This window comes from Canis lupus, chromosome 14 (genome assembly GCF_048164855.1).
Source record: "Canis lupus baileyi chromosome 14, mCanLup2.hap1, whole genome shotgun sequence".
In the NCBI taxonomy this organism is placed as follows: domain Eukaryota; kingdom Metazoa; phylum Chordata; class Mammalia; order Carnivora; family Canidae; genus Canis; species Canis lupus.
In genome coordinates this window covers 47,748,273-47,769,601 of record NC_132851.1, presented here as the reverse complement: position 1 = coordinate 47,769,601, position 21,329 = coordinate 47,748,273, and the positions used below count along the sequence as shown (strand labels likewise).

The 21,329-nt window shown below is 46.8% G+C and overlaps 1 protein-coding gene across 8 annotated transcripts in view; it reads left to right on the top strand.

The window, feature by feature from the left end:
• The window catches only part of SCFD2 (sec1 family domain containing 2), a 413,274-nt gene that overhangs the window by 363,250 nt on the left and 28,695 nt on the right, over window positions 1-21,329 (top strand). For all 8 annotated transcript variants that reach the window (XR_012007121.1, XR_012007122.1, XR_012007118.1 and 5 more), the window contains exon 6: window positions 14,517-14,662. Coding sequence is in view for 1 of the 8 variants with exons in the window: in XM_072775040.1 (XP_072631141.1) it covers window positions 14,517-14,662 (146 nt within the window). In the remaining 7 variants the exon portion in view is untranslated. The remainder of the gene's footprint in view (window positions 1-14,516; window positions 14,663-21,329) is intronic.

Here is a 21,329-nt window from a genome sequence, read left to right as displayed (position 1 = left end):
TGTGTGTGTATTTAATTAATTAATTATTTATTTATTTTAGAGAGAGCGCACAAGCGGGAGGGGCAAAAGGAGAGGGAGAGAGAATCTCGAGCAGACTCTGCGGTGAGCATGGAGCCCAACACGAGGCTCAGTCTCACAACCCTGAGGTCACGACTTGAGCTGAAACCAAGAGCAGGACGCTTCGCTGAGTCACCACCCAGGGCCCCAGTGGTGGCACACATACTACATAGCACATGTGCTGTACCTCCCGTTCAGGAGCCTCCCTGGACCGCCTAGCAATCTAGTGTGGTCGAGAAGTACCAGATATCAATAGATCGATATTACTCAGTATCAGTAAGTAACGGATCAAACACAGCAGTTTTTATCCTCATATTGACGGACGTTTCGTTTCAGTCTCACTTCTATAAGCAGTATAGCTGTGACCAGCCCTGGAACTTGTATCCGTGGTCATTTCCTCAGCCCTTTCTTAGCACAAGTCCGCAAAGTGACCCGAGATGATGCGTGTGAGCTCTGGAGCACCCCGGGAGAGCCCCGGGAGAGCTCCGGGGGGCTGTGACTGTGGCAGGCCTCGCAGAAGGCCCTGGGGCTGGGCTTTCAGGGAGCTGCTGCTTCTCCCTGAGATCAGGCCCTCAGGCTTTTCACAACCAGCAGCCCAGACTGCCAGCGCTCGCCCCGGGAAACGCAGTACCCTGAAGCCACAGCCAAAACTCTCCCTAGAGTTTCAGTTTGGTTTTGTAGGTTTTGTTGTTCTCGTCAAGAGAACCACACATTGTGCTTCTAGCCACATGTTGCACGTACTGACCACCTCCTGGGTACCCAGCTCCACAGGAGGCGCCAAACCCGTTGAGTTCTGAGAACCGGCTCGTTTTATGAGCTCACAATGAAACCTTTGTGGCAATGGGACTGTTGGTTAGGCCTGGTCCTGTGCTGTCCACACAGTTTGGTTTGGTTTTATGACCTGGGGAGAGGCGAGAATTGGTGTAGAAATGAAGGCAGCTGTGAGGTGGTGCACGAGAGAGAATTCAAATGTCACCAGCCTGGACCTCTGGGTCGACTGCTCTTGGTGCCCCCAGCGGAAGGCCACAAGAAACCCCAACCATTTGTGAGTTTTTGTTTCTAAACTAGCTCCCCACTCCCCTGCCGTTGCAAGGCCAGGGAGGTTGCGACCGTCTGCTGTGAAGTGTCTGTTCTGCCTTGAGATCGCAGAGCTGGCCAGAGCTCACCAGCTCTCCCATGCCTCCCCATCCCCATCAGGGGGGAGGGGCACCTGCTGGGAGCCCAGGCCCCCCCACCATACTCACCCTGCATGACACATGGTGGCCATCGAGTCACTGTGAAAACAGCTGTGAGCCCAAGAATGTCCCTGGGAAGCCGGTGAAAGCCTGGAAACCCTAAGACTTTGTGATCACTCATTTGCGTTGCCCTGCAGATGTACCCTCCACCTGAGCTCTCTCCATTGGAGGCCGGAGGGGGTGGCTGAGAGACACCACAGGAGCGAGGCTGGATTGGGCTCGGGACAGGTCCAAGCACACAGAAGGCTGCACACAGGGGCCCACTCCACCACGCGGGAAGCCTGGCCCCATCCCCAGGGCCAGCCAGGCAGGGGAAGCAGCCGCCTTCTCTCCTGCTCCCTCAGTGTGCCCTGAACACTGAGGTTGGGGGGCCGGGCATCTGCCCATCAGCTCCCCTGAGTTCTCTGCATGTGTTCCTGGGGTCCACCCTCAAGGTTTTCCTTTGCCTCCCAGAGAGATGAGGGAAATACGGTCTTCTCCCCTTCTCCCCATGACCCGGACCCACTGGCAGCCCTCTCTGGACTTTGTCCCATCTCTGAATCAGGCATGGCAAACCCACACGCTAATCCACACCGCCTCCAAAAGAAAGCACAGAGAAGTGATAGATCAGAGGCCTCATTTAGTGGGAGCTTAAATTTCAGGCGTGGGGATGCTGGCTCGGTTCAATGGAGATTTACAACAGCAGGTGCAAGGGAAGCTGAGACTGAGGCAGAGAGGGATTTTGTGTGTTGGGGGAGGGCAGAGGAGGGGGGCTCATTTGATCTGTCTGCTACTGGAAGGAAAATAAACTCCATTTGCTCTGCTATTCTTTTAAGAAACAAAAGGGATGAAAGAAACCTTAGGCCAATAAGCTTCCCTTTTATTCTTCCCTTTTTCTCAAATAGATCAGAAAATGATCCCATATTATTAACCACCTAGCCTTCTCCCAAAATATGAATTAAAAGAACACGACTGTTCCTCCGTGCTTAACAAATCTCATGATAACAAGCCCAGCAAGGCTGGAGCTCAAGAAACATAATGGAAAAGAAAAGTCTTAGGTTTGAAAAAAAAAAAAAGGGGGGGGGGCAAAAAAACTCCTCGGATGACAATGAGAACAAGAAGCAAGGAAGGTCAGGCGGTAATTTGAAAAGCTTTTAAATGTGCCATGATTTCAACTTTTTTATTTCATCCTTTCTTACAAATGGACAATTAGCCCTAGCGCAGGTTGGTGTAATGCGCAGGCAAGCCAGACCCTGAGTGATTTATTCATCGTAACCTGGGTGAGAGCATTTCCCAGGGACCCATCACAGCCAGAAACGACACCGCATTATTCCCGCACCCTCGATTTTATTAGCCTTCCTAAAATAAAATACAGCCTTATCTCCTAAGGATCCTTCATGGGCAGTGGACCTTTGGTGCTGCTTTTAAAACCAGCGACAAGACTGGACCTAGGCTAAGATGTGGAAAGGAGCAGAAGGAGTGCCTTCAGCCTGGTCTCTCGCAGCTTCCTTCTTGGCCTCCACCTCCAGGGAGCCTTCCGGGTGCAGCTGTAGCTGCATCAGATAGAGCAGCCCTGTCCCCACGACACACACACTTCTCTGCACTAAAGAACAGGGGGAGGGATCCCTGGGTGGCGCAGTGGTTTGGCGCCTGCCTTTGGCCCAAGGCGCGATCCTGAAGACCCGGGATCGAATCCCACGTCAGGCTCCCGGTGCATGGAGCCTGCTTCTCCCTCTGCCTGTGTCTCTGCCTCTCTCTCTCTCTCTCTCTCTGTGACTATCATAAATAAATAAAAAAAATTTTTTAAAAATTTAAAAAAAAAAAAGAACAGGGGGAGACAGTGTGTGGGGGGATGGTACGGAGCTGGCTGCAGGTGTCCACCTCAGGCACGCTTCCTGGAGGACACATGAGATCTAGCGGGTCTCGGAGAGACCATCCATGGAAGGAGCATCGGGGCTTCTCTTTCCCTTTCTTTCCAAATGTCACATGGGCCTGTTGGTTCTGAAACCGTGCACTTCCCCGCTAACATAAAGTTATGGCTGCCTTCCCAATGCAAAGAAAGCTAAACTGAGCAGGTCAGATTTTTCCCATCATAGGTTTATGTCTTCGTGTTTTCTTACCTTTGGGGTTGCTTCAGCTTCGTGGCACCCAAAAAGAACAAAAAGAACAAACAAGAACCCAACAAGCAAATACCAACATAAAAACTGCCAACTGTGCTTTACCCCATGCGTAATGCTTGGACGACGCCCTTGGTGTGCGCATAATATAGGCTCGTTTTCCTCCTGGTTCAGAAGATGAGATCAGTGGTAGTCCTTTGTCACAAGTCTCCCGTGAGGTGCCACGTGGCTCCCAGGTGCTCTGACACCTGCCAGCTTTTGAAAACGACCAGATGCAGGTGATCCCTTGTCCCTTGTCTGGGAGTCCAGCGAGCCGTTTTGAGCTATTCCAAACCACCAGACGTGTCAACATTCGAAAGGGGTCATATAGTAGAAATGGCAAATTTATAATTCAGTAGAAACAGATGCAACAGAGTAAAAACTATGAGCCTGTTGGGAAAACACTCAGAGTGAGACATGCTGCTTTGAGAACATGTCTGAGATCACCGTCCGCAGCCTGCGTGCTGCCCGCCTTGGGAATGGGAAGGTTTGTGAACGCGAACTCTGGTGTGAGTGGCTCTGTGGGCACTTCCCGCGCTTGTAGCAGGTCGCATTCTTGGAAAAGTCTAAATGATACGAGAGAGATCTGATTTTCCTGTTGGTGATAAGCCTGGTCGTAGATTATATAACCCATCCAAACATCCAATCCTGCCTTTTCCAAGAAATCACCTCAAACAGGGTATGTGCTTGAGGGTCTCTTTGTTCAAGGTGATTTGGCTCGATTTAATAGGATAACATATGACCAGCAGGTGCAATTGTATTATTTAATATGATGCAGGATCGCAACAGTTTTTACAAAGTCCTTCGTGCCTCCCTTACGTAACCACAAAATCTTAAGATCAAGAAACTATGATTATAGTTAGGGCAGTCAGAAAAGCTTGCCTCAGAGAGATCTTTCAGAGGCATCTTGGAGTGTTTTGAAAGAGTAGGGGCTCTTTCCTCGTTCCAGCGATGAACCAGGGTTGTCTGATTCACCGCCTCCTTGGCACGTCCTGAAGCAGCACAGACGTTCAGCATCAAGGGCTGCTTGTCCCACGGCCTGCATCCTGCATTCTGGGCCTGGCTGCCAACTTGACCTTGCAGCCTGCCATGAAAAATGCAAGTTCCAAAGCATATTCCTGACGGGTTTTCTTCCTTCAGGTTTCCCTGCCACCCTTTTTTTTTTTTTTCCACGGAAGAGCCTCAGAGCTCAGGCTAGAATTCTGGGCAGTCACATCATCTCGTGACTATACAAGTCTTTCCCAGCCCACGACACATCCCAGACCTGCCTGATGATCAAAGATTGCAGCTGTCACTTCTTACTTTTGTCAACGGTTTTAAAAACCCGAATTTGCCGGAAGGCTTAAAAAGTGGCGTGACTGGTTTTTGTTTTGGTATATTTTTTAAGATGATAGCTGATACATTTAAAAGGTTGTCTGATATATGGTATATAGCATAATTATATAATAACACCCATGACCCCACCACCCTATCTTAGGGGGCTGCTTACGCACCTACTCCCACCACCACCCCGCCCTGCAGAGGTCACCACGTCTCTCTGAAGTCTGTATTCCTCATTCTTCTTCTTTCTAAAAGTTTGCTCTCATACGCAGGTCTCTCTAAACCATGCAGAGTTTCGTTTTGCTTGTTAAACATTCAGAATTTATGTGGTCAATTGAGGTTGCTCTTCTGAAGTAGCCTTTTTGGGAGCTGATCCACTTACGAATGTAGGCTGCAATTGCTCAAAACCATCGGGGAGCTCTTTGTTTGAAATTTCCTGCGGAGATAGTTTATTAGCTCCTCAAGAATCCGCGCTGTTGCTTTATAACACGCTTGGTCTGATTCAACTCTTCTTTCCTATCGCCTCCCTATTTCCCCCATTCATTTATTTAAGAAATATTTAGTGGGTGCTCCTGTGAACCAGGCACCGTGCTAGATAGAAACCCGTGGTAAACCAAGGAGCGCCCCTGCTCCCTCCCGAGCTTATGCCAGCCCCTCCTCCTTTCCTCCTTTGCCATGTGAGCCATCACTTAGGCCACAGGCCAGGAGATTTCAGGCCCTTGAACAGGATTCAGTGAACAAAGAGGCCATGGGATCCGTGTGGACTGGGAGCCCCAGAAGAAGCTTATAGAAGGACTTCAGGACATGGTCAGCCCCCATGTGCCCCGTCCTGGGCCCTCCGTGGCCTCACCTGTTTATTTCTGACTCCACATTTCTCTGTTAGGCCAGCCTCACCAACACACCTTTCATATTTACACCATCGGCTCCACACCTGCCGAGGTGGCTGGCCTTTGCCGTGTGGTATAGATGCAGGACTTTACAATGAAAGAGGAAAAGAAAGAAAAGAAGGAAAGAAAGAAAAGAAAGAAAGAAAGAAAGAAAGAAAGAAAGAAAGAAAGAAAGAAAGAAAGAGAGAGAGAAAGAGAGAGAGAGAGAGAGAAAGAAAGAAAGAAAGAAAGAAAGAGAAAGAAAGAAAGAAAGAAAGAAAGAAAGAAAGAAAGAAAGAAAGAAAGAAAGAAAAGAAGGAAGGAAGGAAGGAAGGAAGGAAGGAAGGAATCAGCCCTGTAAGTGCTCGAGCTGACAACCCAGATTATGATTTTTTTTTATAGTAAAAGAACTTAAAAGTCACATGAGGTCATCAAATGGGAGATTGATTAGTACAGTTGATACAATTGCCTGTATATAAGCATGGAACCTCAGAAATACGCTTATATATACACCTTTTTCATTTGTATATGGTATAAACATGATGACTACAAATAACATGTGTATAACTCATGTGTTCTCAACCAGCTTCCACGTGACCCGTTCACCAGAATAACTGACATTCTGCGATCCCTCCGTAAAATACAATGACTGATGCCAAAACTCTGACCCCTCGTGGCTCCAGGGCCATCTCCATGTGCCGGGCACATCTGTTCTTCCCAGCTGCATGGTGTGATTCCCAAGAGTCAAAGCCTGCTTATGCCAGTCGTGCTTCTTATTAAGTTGCAAACTTTAATTAAATGTTCCCGCATTCGGGATGAGATACGAACTTGACAAGAAAATCGTTTCAGTAAAAACCGAACTGAAGACTTTATGAAAGACTCAGTCAAGATGAGTCACTGTAAAATCCCTTTTGGACTAGGTGTGAACAAGGTGACTGTAAAAGACTGAAGGAGAGAGTTAAAATCTAGAAGCACCCTGCTCTCAGATCATGCTGCAGATGTCTCTGACTTCTTGTTCTACTTGAAATGGACTCGAGTTAGAAATTGTACATGATACCTGGTGGGTTTTTTAAAGGCAGAACTGTGTTCAACAGATAATACTCAAAGAGAGGATCTTAGCCTTTCCTCAAAGAATAGTGAATAAATGGACATTTGTGATTTAATTTTATAAATTTTTTTTAAAGATTGTATTTATTTATTCATGAGAGACACAGAGAGAGAGAGGCAGAGACACAGGCAGAGGGAGAAGCAGGCTCCATACAGGGAGCCCGACGTGGGACTCGATCCTAGGTCTCCAGGATCAGGCCCTGGGCCGAAGGCGGTGCTAAACCACTGAGCTACCCGGGCTGCCCTTGTGATTTAATTTTAAACAAAATTGATCCCCTGTTTGAAGGACTCACAATCAGGACAGCTGGGTGGCTCAGTGGTTGAGCATCTGCCTTTGGCTCAGGACGTGATATGGGGTCCTGGGATCGAGTTCTGCACGGGACTTCCCTCAGGGAGCCTGCTTCTCCCTCTGCCTGTGTCTCTGCCTCTCTCTGTATATTTCTCATGGATAAATAAATACAATCTTTAAAAAAGAAAAAAAAAAAGAAATGAAGGACTCACAATCACCTATCCATCCCAACCACCTTCGAAAATTGACTTTTCTTATACTTGTACCTTTATGCTTATGAGGACTGCCCTACACGAGAGTGGTTTTATGCAGTAACCCAACCTCCCTAAAAGATCCCAGTCGCGATGGCACTTGCTATGGTTTCCTCGGCTGTTTATATTGTTTGGTTTTGTTCTCATTTGCCAAACATTTAGTGAGAGCCAGGAGAAAAGACCCTATTTTTGAAATGATGGTTTGAAGAGGGAGATAAAGGCAATGTCAGGCTGCTGGATGGATGGGGGAGGTCATGACCTCCCAGGGCTCTGTCCTTTCTGGCCAGTCACACTCGCAGCTGACCTTTTCTCTCACTGCCCCAGGAGCCCACGGAGCTGGGCCCCCTGAAGCGGCCTGATGTTCGCCAACTCGGGGCCCGCGGGAGGGTAACTATCAAGCTAGCCTTCGATAACTTGGGTCCAGATGAGAAAAGGGCCTTTCGACGAGGTTCACGTATTTTTTGACCCTAGCTCTTTCCCGATCAGATGCAAGGGACCTTTTGGCCTGGGAGGACAGTCATCCTGCTAAAGGGGGAAACATGTCAAATCCCATTATGGCCATGCCTTACCCGCCCCCACGTACCCAGCCACGCAAGTGACGAAGTGACCTGCCTCTGCTTGCGTGTGTGCGCAGGCATGCATGGGCACGTATGTGCGTGTGTGCGCTCGTGTGTGCATGTGCGCTCACGTGTGTGTTTTGGAAGGCCTCGGATGAGGGCTGCTTCAGCTCCAGGCCAGACAAAGACCTTGCACACAGCAGCCTCCTGGTCAGGAGACGCTGTATTTTCCTTAGTACCCGACGTATGGAAAGGGGGCTTATTTGAAAAGGTTCCCCGAGCGCCAGAAGGCTTCAAGCCTGCTCCCCGAGAGAGCAAACAGGAGAGAACCAGGCCGACTGGAGTGAGGGGCACAGCTTCATTTCAGCCCTCCCAGGGGGACGTCAGCTATGCAGCCTCACTTCATTTTCGCTTTGTTGTCGCGGGAAATGTGGGTTCCTGCAGCGAACAGAGCCATGGAAACCACTTCGCTCTCTCTCTTTCTCTCTTTTTCTGCTGCAGTTAAGGAACCTCAGTAAGTGGAGACGGGGGAGAGGGGACCAGCCGGAGAGGGAGGGGAGCCATGGGCACAGGAGCCCTATTTTATTGCTCCGAGGAGTAACCGGACCCCTGCCCAGGAGAGCCCCAAGCCCTCCAGAGAAAGAAATTGCAGGGGAATGAGTCATCCCCTCTTTTAGAAGAACACAGGGGTGCCCTGGGGGACCTGGGGCCTCCCTTATCAAGACGTAGGCAACTGAACTACACACACCGTGCTTGGCTAAAGGCTAGGATCAGCTTCTGGTTTATTATCTATTTAACTAAGTGGATTAAATGAGAATTGACTGGAACTGTACACTTAAGAGTTCCCTTACAAAACACTGTTATCTCCCAAGCTGGCTTAATGGAAGGGCTGTCGGGGTTATTAGAAGTAACTGAATACAGCGCCTTGCGGAGCGAAGATCCAGAGGAGGGGATACGGCCTGCCTGGGGGACCTCACACCTCGTGCGCCTGCAAAAGTCGGGCCCGGGGCATGACTGCCAAGCACCACGTCAGCAGCCACCCCGAGGGATGGGCACAGGTCTAACCGGGAAGAAAGGCATTTGCTCCTCGCTCCGTTTTAAAAGCGTTTCTTCGGTATCAAGGCTGAATGAAGAGTGTCATTGATCTTTTCTGTCTGTGGTCGCAGCGCATGGGAACGACAGCAGAGCGGCCGGGACCGTCCCTGGAGTCAGACTGCAAGGGTTTGACTCTTAGCTTTGCTGCTCGTCAGTGGAGTGACCACCGTGTCGCTTACCTGCTCTGTGGCTCAGTTTCCCCATCCGCAAAGTGGGAGCGCCCCTAGTGCCTACCTCGTTGTGTCTCTCTGGAGGTTCAGTAAGCTGACAGGTGCAAACTTCTTAGCGAAGCACCAGGCACAGGTGAGGACGCAGGGAGCCTCCAGCGATTGTAGCTACGACTAATGTCACGGAAAAAAAGTCACCCTGTGTCGCAGCTTTTGTGCCCACATCACCGTTAGCTACTGATGGCAGCGTGAATCTGGGATGAGCCACGTTCACAGAGGAGATTCTGGATGGGGGAGGCAGTGGACACGGAGGAGCTCGGGTTGTGGTCAGCGGGACATGGTGAACGCTGACTTTGCCAGGGATGGCCGTGTGATCTGGCCTAAAGTCATTTATCTTCTCTGATGCGCGTTTCTAAAGTGTGTGTGTGTGTGTGTGTATGTGTGTGTGTGTGTGTTAAACTCCCATTATAGGTTTTGGGGAAGTGAGTGTAAATCCCGCTTTTGGTGAAGATTGATGTAAGTACAGATAATGCTCTGAGACTGGCCTGGAGTCCCAGAAACATGTACGTTGCGGAACATAATTCAAAAGAGTTAATGCTTTGGACAGAAGTTGCTCATGTGCAGTTTGGATGAACAATGAAAATAATTGACTATTTTTCAGGAAAGTTTTATTTTATTTGTGAATTTAGGACTTTGTGTTTTCCTTCCTGATGGTGTGATAGCCTTATTCTTCAGTTGGATTCCTTTGAGCTTAATTTACCAGTGATCTGTAAACAGTGTTTCTGTCAATCTGCTCCACAGTTGAGCTGACTCTTTGCAATTATACATTAATTTAATGCATAATCCACAATTTCCATGAGTTTGTCTATAATTTTCAGTAATCTATAATCCAGTAGATGATTCTATTCCACTCGGTTCATGGATGAACCTCATATTACTCACTTTCCAAAAAACTTGAAACAGACCATATGAAGAATCAGGTGAATCTTTCTGTTTGATAGAAAATAATTTACTTTAAATTTAAAAAGTTAGCCCGGGGGTACCTGGGTGGCTCAGTCAGTTAAACAGCTGCCTCTCGATTTCAGCTCAAGTCATGATCTTAGGGTCTTGAGATGGAGCCCCACCTCTGGCTCCACACTCAGCAGGGAGTCTGCTTGAGATTGTCTCTCTTCCTCTCCCTTTGTCCCTCATGCTCTCTCTCTCTCTCTCTCTCTTTCTCTCAAATAACTAAGTAAATCTTTAAGAAAAAAAAAAAAAGATTATCTCGCCCTCTCCATCTGCCCCAGCCCCTCCTCCGTTGCTTGTGTACCCACTCTATTTCTCTCTCTCTCAAAAAAAAAAAAAAAAAAGATTAAGCCTATTAGCTGAATTGTGTTTTAGAAGAATTGAAACATTGTGCATGGTATTGGAACTAGTGATGCCTTCTTCTTGGTTTTATGCCTTTTTTTTTTTTTTTTACCTCAAAGACTAGTACAGAATGTCCACCACTTAGATATAATTGATAGGATTTCCCATGTTTTGAATGGCTCAACTAAGAGTTTAAGGAAAGAGGCTACATGAATGAGTGAGAAGCCATAACCTTCCAGGGTTTCTTCTTATTGGTTATTGACTAAAGCACACGCTGGTACATCTATCTCAGCTAGGGCTGCCATGCCGAGGGTGAGCATGGTGCGATATCCATACCTACTAGGTACCTGTGGCTCTTAACTCTTCTTGGTCATGAGCCCCTGTAACAGTCGGGAGGAAGTTATGGACATGCTCCTCAGAAAACAACACACTTGCTCCTTTCCATAAAGCTTGACATAGAATTCTGGGGAATTCACATGAGCTCCTGACTTCGCTCTATCCCTCTCCTCCCCTCACCACAGTTCACTGAACATGGAAGCTTTCTCTCACTATGCTTGACCACACTGATTTTTTTTCTAAAAAATTTTATTTATTTATTTATTTATTTATTTATTTAAGAGACAGAGCACAAGCAAGGAAGGGAAAGAGGGAGAAGCAGACTCCCCGCTAAGGAGGGAGCCTGACTTGGAGCCTCATCCCAGGACCCTGAGATCATAACCTGAGCAGAAGGCAGCCACTTAACTGACTAAGCCGCCCAGGTGCCCCTAACTTATTTTTTTTAATGACATGAGTCGGACATTTTCTGGAAACCAAGAATTAAATACTGGTCAGAGCATTTTTAGGAACAATAAGATATAGACATATTGGTCTTGGTCCCCAGGTCCTGGCACACAGCTATTAGAACCCTTGGAATCTCCAGAGTGATAAGAGTGTCTTGTATGCTGATGGGATGACTGGTGGTTGGGGTCCCCTAACAGCCTCAGGATGGAGGGCTGATTGCCAGAAAAACAAGGGCATGTTTAGAGAGTTGGAGTTTTCAGCCCTACCCCCCAACCTCCAGCGAAGGGAGAGGAGCTGGAAGTTGGGTGAAGCACCAAGGGCCAGTGATTTAATCAATGATGCCATGTAATGAAACCTCCATACAAACCCTTAACCGACAGGCTTGGAAGAGCTTCTGGGTTAGTGAACACATGAAGGTGCTGGAAAGGTAGAGTACCTCAAGGGGGCAGGGAAGCTCTGTGCTCCTTCCGCCTTATGTTGCACTATGCATTTCCTCCCTTTGACTGTTCCTGAGTCTTCTTATCCCTTGTAATGAACCGGTAATAGCACTTTCCTGAGTTCCGTGAGCTGTCCTAGCAAATTGCTGAACCTGAGGAAGGGGTCACAGGAACCCTCCATTGGTAGCCGGTCTGTCAGGAGTGGCCGTGGCCATCTGGCACTTGCATCTGACGTGTGGAGTGGGAACAGCCTTGAGGACCCGAGTCCCTCAACTGCAAGGTCTCCACTAACACTTTATTTAGTGTCAGATTTGAACTGAATCTTTGGACCTCAGTGGGTGCCTGGAGAATCAGAGAATCGGCAGGTGTGGGGAAAAGATCTGCACATTCCATGTCAAAAGTGTTGTTGGTAAAGACGGTTCAGAATTTGCTCTCCCTTTGAGAGTTATTATATACAGTGTGCCAGGGACTCACATGCCACCTGGCTGTGTCTGCTGTGGCCGGGTTCCTGTAGGTGATCTTTAAAGTAGGTATACTTTAGATACATTCCACCGTACATTAAGCTTGTTTGGATCTACCTCTATTCCCTAAAAACAACTTCTCCCTATCAGAATCAACAAGCGTCTCCACATCTCACACCCACTAGGATCAATCAAGAAGATAATGACAAGCATTGTTGAGGATGCAGAAAAAATTGCAACCCTCTTCCACTGCTGGTAGGAGTGTCAAATGGTGCGGTCACTTCGGACAACAGCCTGGCGATTCCTCAAAGGGTCAAACACAGAGTTGCCAACTCTCTGGCAACAGTACTACTCCCAGATATATAGTCAAGAGAAATGAAAAATGTAGGTCTACACAAAACCTTATATAGATAGAAAACCAGCAGCGTTATTCGTGATAGCCAAAACGTGAAAATACCCAAATGCCCATCAACTGATGAACGCCTGTATAAAATGTGGTGTAGCCATATGGCGAATATTAGTCAGCAATAAAAAGAAATGAAGTAGTGATGTATACTGCAACCTGGATGCACCTTGAAGCCAGTGTACTAAGTAAAAGAAGCCAGTCCCCAAAAGATCATATATTCTGTGGGTCCATTTATATGAAATGTCCAAAAATGCTAAATCCATAGACACAGAACACAGATCAGTGGTGTCAGGGCCTGGGAACAGGGTAGTAAAGGGGCGTGATGGTTCCAAGAATGGACTTTCCTCTCTTGTATTGTGCTGATGGTGGTCGTACAACTATGTGAATACACTAAGAGCTACTGGATTGTACACTTTCATTTGTATGGTACATGAACCCCCCCCCCCAAAAAAAAAAACAGGCTCTGGATCCAGGCTGTTTGTATTTAAGTGCCTCTGGAAGGGGCACCTGGGTGGCTCAGGGGTTGAGCATCTGTCTTTGGCTCAGGTCGTGATCCCAGGGTCCCAAATCGAGTCCCACATTGGGCTCCCCGCAGGGAGCCTGCTTCTCCCTCTGCCTGTGTCTCTGCCTCTCTCTGTGTGGCTCTCATGGATAAATAAATAAAATCTAAATAAATACATAGATGTAGATAAATGCCTCTGGAAGTTCTGGTGTCCTGTGACAGGGATTTGGGTGCAGGTACTGTATTTGGAAAGCTATTAGAGGAAGCATGGTCAAGAAGTAGGAAAGTGAGCTGGGGAAGAAAGGAAGGAAAACCAATAAAGTTGCATTAATTAGTGAGATACCATTGGGGACAAGTAGGTCTCCATCCTTCTGGGACTGAGCAAAGGCTTTGGAGATGGCAATTCAGAATTGTCCCCCCAGGGAATGAGAAGCTGGGTTGTTCCTACGAATGCCAACCTCCTAGGACTTCCAGCCTGCCCCCACACAAAGGCAAAGCATGCTTCCACAACCAGAGGAAGCCCACAGACAAGAAGAGAGATAGAGACAGAGACAGAAACACAGAGACAAACAGAGAGACATGCAGAGTCAGAGTACGCAAGAACTGTTCCCCAGACCTACGGGTGGTGCGTCCAGGGTGACGAGGGGATGTGGGCAGAGCATTGACAGCACATGCTCACAGGGGTGTTACTTAACCACTCTGAACCTTGGTTCCTGCGTCCTTAAAGTGGGGGAAATAATAGCTCCTATCTCGTAAGGGTGCCGTGAGCATTAATGAGTTAATGTATCAGAGTATTAGAGACAGCCAAAAAAAAAAAAAAAACAACTCATCTTGGATCTTGATTTTTTAAACTTCTGACTTCTCCATGATCATTTCTCTCCTGAATGGGCTTCTAACAAGATAGAGAATAAATCTGGCTATTATAAGTGTCAAAGAAAAATAGAATCGTTGCCGAGAATAGTCTTCTTATTAGGCCCTCTTTGTGTGTTATCAGCTCTGAAGGGCTGCCTTTTGAAATACACCATATGCTTTGTTGGCACATTAGGCAGATGCCCATCCCAGCAAGATCTGTTCCTGGAACAGCTCTATAACCTCCCAGTCTTGCTCTTCTATTTTATGGAAACTGCTGGTGGGATTCAAGCAAGAGAGGTTCATCACAGCACTGTCTGGGACTTTCCTTTTTGTCTCTCCCTATTTTCCCACAGCTCTGTTCTGAGGATAGTCAGACCCTAGCGAGCTTTCTTTCTGTGACGCTTCTACAGTGTGGGGCCTGAAGCCAGTGGCTGCCATCCCAGGCAATTCTGAGTTCTACTTCTGTCAAAGGCATTTACCTGTAGTACGTTTCCTTGCTCATAGATGATTAAGACGGCCCTGCTGGGGAACAGCCAGGGTAAAATAGGGTTAAAAAAAAAATCCAACTGTGTTACACGAAGCTCCAGCTGTCATGATTAAAACTTATTTTAAAGATTTGTTCACCCAAGAAAATATCTCTGGATTGTTTCAGGCTGTGACTCTTCAATTAAGCTGACATTTCACAAATCCAAAATTGCTGTGGATGAGCTCTTTGCCTCGCTTCGGGATATCGCTGGAGCTCGGAATCTCATGAAACAGTTTAAGTCTGTGTATGTTCCTGGAAACCATACCCACCAGGCAAGTACATATGTTTTAAAGTAACCATCTAATCTGTGTTGTAGTTTTAGGATTCAGAGACTGCAAAAAAAAAAGGTTTCCATTATGGCCTCTCTACAATGAGGGATTTGTTCTAGATGAACTCCAAGCCTCCTTCCAGTTGAGAGATCTGAGTTCGCCTGAGTCTGAAAGCCTCTTGATTCATTTGCACCACAGGCTTGATGCAGGGAGATGAGCACTGGACTGGGGGCCAGCCACTGCTCTGTAGCTGTCACATACTTATTCTACAATCTTAGGCAAGTCCTTTTGGGCCCTAGTTACTGTGGGTGCTGGTGAGGATCTGGCCTGTGATACCCAGGCTTCTAGATCTAAGCAGTCCCAAAACATTCTGAACAACTTGAACAAAATTACCGATAATACTGTGGCAAGAAAAAAAGAAGTATGTGACAGCAAAACCTTTCTTATTTGACATCCACCCCCACCCCCACACCCTCATACTTGCTAAGGGCAGTGGGGGAACTTTAGAAGAGTGTTTTGAACAGTGATTGGGAAGATAGTATGAGAATCCAAGATTAAAAGCTCAGTGATGGGGGAAGGGCCACAAAGACCCAAAGGGAAGCTTAAGGAATGAAGAAGAGCTGGAGTCATTGAAGCTGGGCCGTCCCTATTGGACAAGGATGGAGACAGAACTAAGGTTCCTGGTGGCCAAAGATGAGCGCTGAAGAAAAAACAGATGTTTCTGATGGGAAAGCTCATTAGTGGAGTGTGTGCAAGCATCTTCCCCTTCGTCTCCCCATGAAATCTAAGTAAAATCCACTCTATTTGCTACAACTGTTTGGGGAGCTGAGTGTGCTGTTAGTGGGGACTCTGCCGTAGTGAGGGGTTCAGCTGCAGGAAGGATGCTGGTGCTTTAAGCTGGGCATGTAGACAGGAGCTAAGGCTATCTGCTACAGCTAGCAAAATCCAGACTCTTCCTCTCATATAGTCTTACAGTAGCCGATACTTGAAGAGCGCTCCCATATTCAGCTTGTCCTTTGATCCTCACAAGAAGTAAGCCAGGGAAGCATTATTACCAAGATTCAGGAAGGCCAGGTGACATGCCACAGACACGCAGGTGGCCAGGGCCAGATGCAGGGTTTGGGCTCCCAATACGAAACCTCCTCCCCGCCGTATCATGGATTTCATGGAGGCTCTAGAAATACTGGTTGATGGTCCTGATGGGCATCTGAAATCACCCACCAACATATGAAAGACCTTGGAAACTGGCTCTCAACTTAGTAACATAAATTCCCATCCTTTGCTCAATGACCTGAGAACACCACCACCACAAAATACAGACAAAATCACTCAGATCATTCATCGTATGTAGTTTGGTCACTGAAAAAGTCTCCAGTCTTAAGTACAGCGGTATGGACTAGGTCTAGGAGACACAGAACTGATGGTTTATGATGAGATTTAGACCAAGGAATGTCAAGAAGGAAGTGGCTGCTATAGTTGATAAAGTGCAAATAAACCACTAAGGTAATAAGCTTTTTTCAGTTTTGTGACCATTGTGACTAGTTTAGCCAGATTCACATAAACATGCATTAGCTATAAATCTCGGGCATGATAAGGACGATGATAAATTTCCTAGACTTTATCTCCCTGCTGCCAACACTGTCATTTTCTGGACCCCAGAACCCTGTTCTGCGGTTATAGCCTTGGGAACCCTGTTCTGCGGTTACTCCCTTACAGTGAGTCAATGCCATCAACCCATTCACTGAAAATCCTAAATGTCAGTGAGTGGGAGATAGGGGCGAGCTGGGGAGTATGTGTGTATCTTAAGGGGATTTAGTAAATGATGATACAGACACATGCTTTGAAATGCTGTGAGACCATTAAAATGAATGAGATGACTTCAAATGTGCTTAGCAGGACTGTATGTGAATCCTTGGCTCAGGCTCCGCTTCTTGGAGAACTCAAACCAAAACAGAGGTTTATGATCTGTTCAATGAAGAAAAAAAAACATGTAGATCATTCAAGTATTTCTCTATCCTCATTTAAAAAATAAAATAAAAACTATATGGTTATGTACATTTAGTAAGTCTTTAAAAATTAAGGAAAACTGTATAATGGTTACCCTGTGGGGGATGGGAAGGGTTGGAAAGACGAGGAGGAACTCTGACCTCCTGCTTTGTATTTATGTGGATAGAGAATGAGTTTTTGATGATATCATGGGTGATTTTTACCTGTCTGGATTTTTTGATAATTTTTGAATTTAAAGTTTTTCAACCATAGACGTAAGCCCAGCGAGGACAGGAATTTTGATCTGGTCTGTTCACTGCCATATCCTCAGGGTCTAGAGTGGTATTTCCCATATAATGAATGCTTAAGGAATATTTGTTGGGGCATCTTGAATGCAGTACATATATTTTCATCATATATTGGAGGATTTGGGGGGATGCAAAGTATGTATAATGAGAAAGAAATAAATGTTGACATTAGAGTCAGAGTCCAGCTGTGTCTAGTTTTGAGGATGGGCCTTGACTGGGCAACTCTCTAGGTATTCTCCCAACTTGGTCCTCAGCCCTAAGCCTCCAGGAAAAATAAAATAAAAATTAAAAAAATAATAATAAAATAAAATAAAAATTTAAAAAGTGTGCTTTCTATCTAGCTCCATGCTATTTCTACAATGTCTAGTTGAGATGTTCTGGGCTCCCTGGGATACCAAGGAAAGCACTAGCCCTGGTCTAGCTGCAGATTCCTATTCCAGCTCTGACCAGTGCTGTGAATTCCCAGGGCCCCTACCTGCCCCACTCCCCCTTCTAGCACCCCTCTCCTCTCTCACAGCCACTCCCACTACCCCTGCTAGCACCTGAGGCACCTCTTCTTCTACCTCCGTCCCTTCGCCCTAAAATTTAGGAAAGTATGTCAGCCACAGTCACAGGCCAGAGAGCAGATCACTCTCAGCATTTCAAGGAGAACATGATTTCATATAAGAAATTAACTACATATAAAATCTCTGGAAGAGCTGGAGGAGTGGGATCTAGACTGCATGTCCAGAAATGACCCCAGAAGGGCACTACAGACCTGGCTCTCCAAGGGAACTGGTCCCACTGCTGGCTGCAGCCAGGAGAGTGGGCATGATGGGGATCACAAGGCTGCCACTGAAGCTTTCAACTTGCAGAACATTCCACCAAAGCTGGACACAGCACCCATGTTTGTCACCATGGTGTATCTGTAGGGCCTAGCTCCGTGCTTGCCACCTAGCAGGTGGGTAGGTTGGTGGATGGATGGATGGATGGATGGATGGATGGATGGATGGATGGACTGAAGGATTCTGGACTAGGAGTCTTATCCACAATGGCATTTCTTATGCTCTTAATTCTTAGTGAGACAGAGGTTAGCATGGAGGTTCACAGCCCAGCAGAGCAGCATTGAGTTCATAGGTCCATAGGCCCACCAACTCTGTGCCCTGAAGCAGGTTACTTCACCCCTCTGTGCCTAGTTCCTCGACTGAACCAAGGAGCTAATAATAGTAGTAGCGCCCTCATAAAGATGCTCAAATGATTGAATAAATGTGAAACTCTTAGGACAGGAGCTGGCGAAGACAGCACTGGGTAAGCATTAGCTGTAACAGTCGCAGTGACGACAAAATAGGCCTCTTTTTCGTCCTCTCTTGTAGCATTTCACCTTCTCCTTTGCTGGGAGATGGGCCACATCGAAGGGGAATCATTCTCAAGCTGACTGTACTGTTAGCTGCTGGGTACAGTAAGGGTTTCCAGCTGACGCCCGATGGTTTGGAAAGGTTGTGTTTGTTCCTAGACTCTAGTGAGTGGAAACCTAAGCCCCTGGTTTGGCCTGTGCAGCAAGTCTTCTTATGCTTTTGTTTCTTACTGCGAATGTTCCAGTATAACGGGAGGCTTCACCTCCTCCCCGAACGCCGCGGCGTTTGATGTGCAGCTTTCCCCGAGCCGCAGCATCAGGAGGATATTAGGCCGACGTCTCAGGGCGAAGAGCTTATGTGCCCTTTCAGACAAAATGCTGTCTGACTCTTGCATGACTTGCTTTGGCAGAAGTCTCAAAGCGCTGTGCCGTGCTGTGCTGGAGAGGACTGGCCACAGATGCGTACTGTCTCTTGTGCCTCTGGCAGGCTGAGCAAGAGCATTTAGAACCAGCGGTGCCCAGGGAGGCCCGACTCCTCTGGTGCCTGGTGAAATGTGGCTCTCCGAAGGGTCTGTAGGCCCAGGCCCTTCGTCAAAAATCCCCAGCCCTGGCTGTTCCTTCCAAGTGCTAAGCTCTCTTCTTTTTCCTCCTCCTGATTCTATCTTCCTAACTCCAGACCTGCTAGTGCCCCTTTTTTAAAAGAAGCCAACTCAAGATGGGACTACAGTGGGCGCCAGGACACTTGGCTCTTTCCTGTAGTCCACTTCTAAATGCCTAGGCAAATTCCTGCCAATTAGTTCAAGGCTTTGGACTTTGGGATTTTTTTTTTGTTTTTTGTTTTTTGTTTTTGTTTTTGTTTTGTTGTTGTTGTTGTTGTTTTATATTGAAGGCAAAGGGACTACACTCAAATTTTTACCAAGGAATCTGCTGGCTTGAAGGAAGGATGGATAGATGGATGGATAGATGGGTGAACAGAGAGGCAAATGAACCACTTTTTAATCTGCAGCTCAAACCATTTCCTTTAAGAAGATGAAAGGGGGAAAAAATCAGGGCTAGTATAGCAAAAAATAAAAATAAATAAGCCACGGAACAGTCAAAGCCATCAGCAGTTTTGAGCAGATGTTTTTTTCTGTACAGTCATGGATTGAGACAAAATGAATGCTCTCTCTACAAGTCTGGTTTTCCTGAGGACTTGGTTACTTAGAGTCAGTCTTGCAGAAAAGGGAGTAGCCTTTTCAGTAATCGGGCCGAGAGGGTCCGTGGCTGCCCAACACCAACCAACAAAGCCAAGGGCAGCGGCGCTGACTGATGAGATGTGGTTGTGGCAACAATTGAGATTTTCTTGGAAACTGATTATCCTGGGCCATCATGAAGGTGCGCCAAATTCAGGAAGATGTTGGAGTTAGACTAGTTTCTAGAAACTGTCGCTGACTTGCGTAGAATGTCAGAAACTGCTGCTGTACTCGATACCTCTGTTCAAGAGCTAGAATCAGGTCAATAAAAGAATCTTTTAGGCCTCCACCACAAAAAGAGTAACCAGAGACATAGACACAAATATTCTGTTCTTCATAGTTTGATTAAATATGGTTATTTTTAAAAGCCTAGTTTGTTCTGGAAGGGATACTGGCCATTTAAAGGAAAAAGAGAGTTTCTGGTAAAAGATCAATCTCTTTTTGAACTTTTTCACATATAATACCAACCAGGGACCTCGTTAGGCTCTACCAAACCTTCAGGCTATCCTCATGAGACTGTCGTAAAGGGCCACATTATGATTTTCATGGTCCTACTCATTTTGCCTTTATAGACCCCTTCCTCCATTAAAAAAAATTAAAAATTATATTGTACAATTGCATTGGTACAGACAATATTATATATCAAAACATTATCTTTGACTTAAAAGTCCATTTTTTTTTCCTTCTGATCTTAAACTAATACATTTCCGCAGGCCCCTAAGAGTCTTGTGGGCTCTAGGCACTGTGCCTTCTGTGCCTAATGGATTAGTTGGCTGTGTGGTCAAAGCCCCCACTTGGCACCAGTCTGCCTGGGACAGGAACAGAGCTAGCCACGAGCAAGCAGCAGGCATTTTCTTTCTAGTCCTCGAGACCGCTCATGGAGTAGTCCATGCAGTTACCCTGGAGTTCCTTGACTTAGGTCCCAAGCTCAGAAGTGAGAGAACTAGACTCATTCGTGGGGGAGGGTTGGGGGTGGGAGTCTCCTGGCTTAAAAACTTCATATCCTATAGGAGCCAGTTTTTCTAGAACAATTCCACGGACGTAGCTTCCAGCGTTCCTCCAAGGGACATGCCCAGCTATGCAAGAGTCATTAAAGCCCAAAGCTCTGGCTTTCTGTCCAATATTTAAAGCTCTCTCCAGTCTAATGCAATTTACTTAAGCAGGGGTCATTTTTATCATAAGCCATCTTGCCTGGCTACAGTTTGACATTCTTCTCTTATCAGGTTTCCAGGGAAACAGAGCTGGAAAGTTAACCAAAGGTCAAATTCTTACGCAGAAGAAGGGAAAAGGGTCTAATAATCCTTTGCCTATAACATGCAACTTGCCACTTAAGGAAATAATCATATTAATGTTTCAATGCAGACTCTACGGTGTGGCTGTGGCAGAGACAATCCATATGTTCCCCAGACTCCCATTTTCCTTGTCCTCCTGGGCACAGTTAGACCACAATTTCCAGATGCCTTTTTGGGCAAGTGTAGGTTTGTGACTAACTCTGGCCAATGAACAATGGGTAGAAGTGGTACAGATCGCTTTCAGGCTGAGCCCATAAAATCTCTCTGGAAATCCTCCACGCTCTCCCCCTTTCATCATCTGCGGATGAGGTGCAAAAGCTTCCGTGTGGGATTCGAGTGCCCTAGATGGTGGAGCCACCGGATAGAAGGAGCCTGGGTACTGTATGGGGGTGCGGGCCAGAGACACCCCCCCTCCCATGGTCAACACACACCGGATGTGATGTAAGCGAGGAATAAATGACCAACAAGAAAAGGAAAGAACAAATTTGCTTGTGTTTTTAATTCCTCACCTCCCTACCC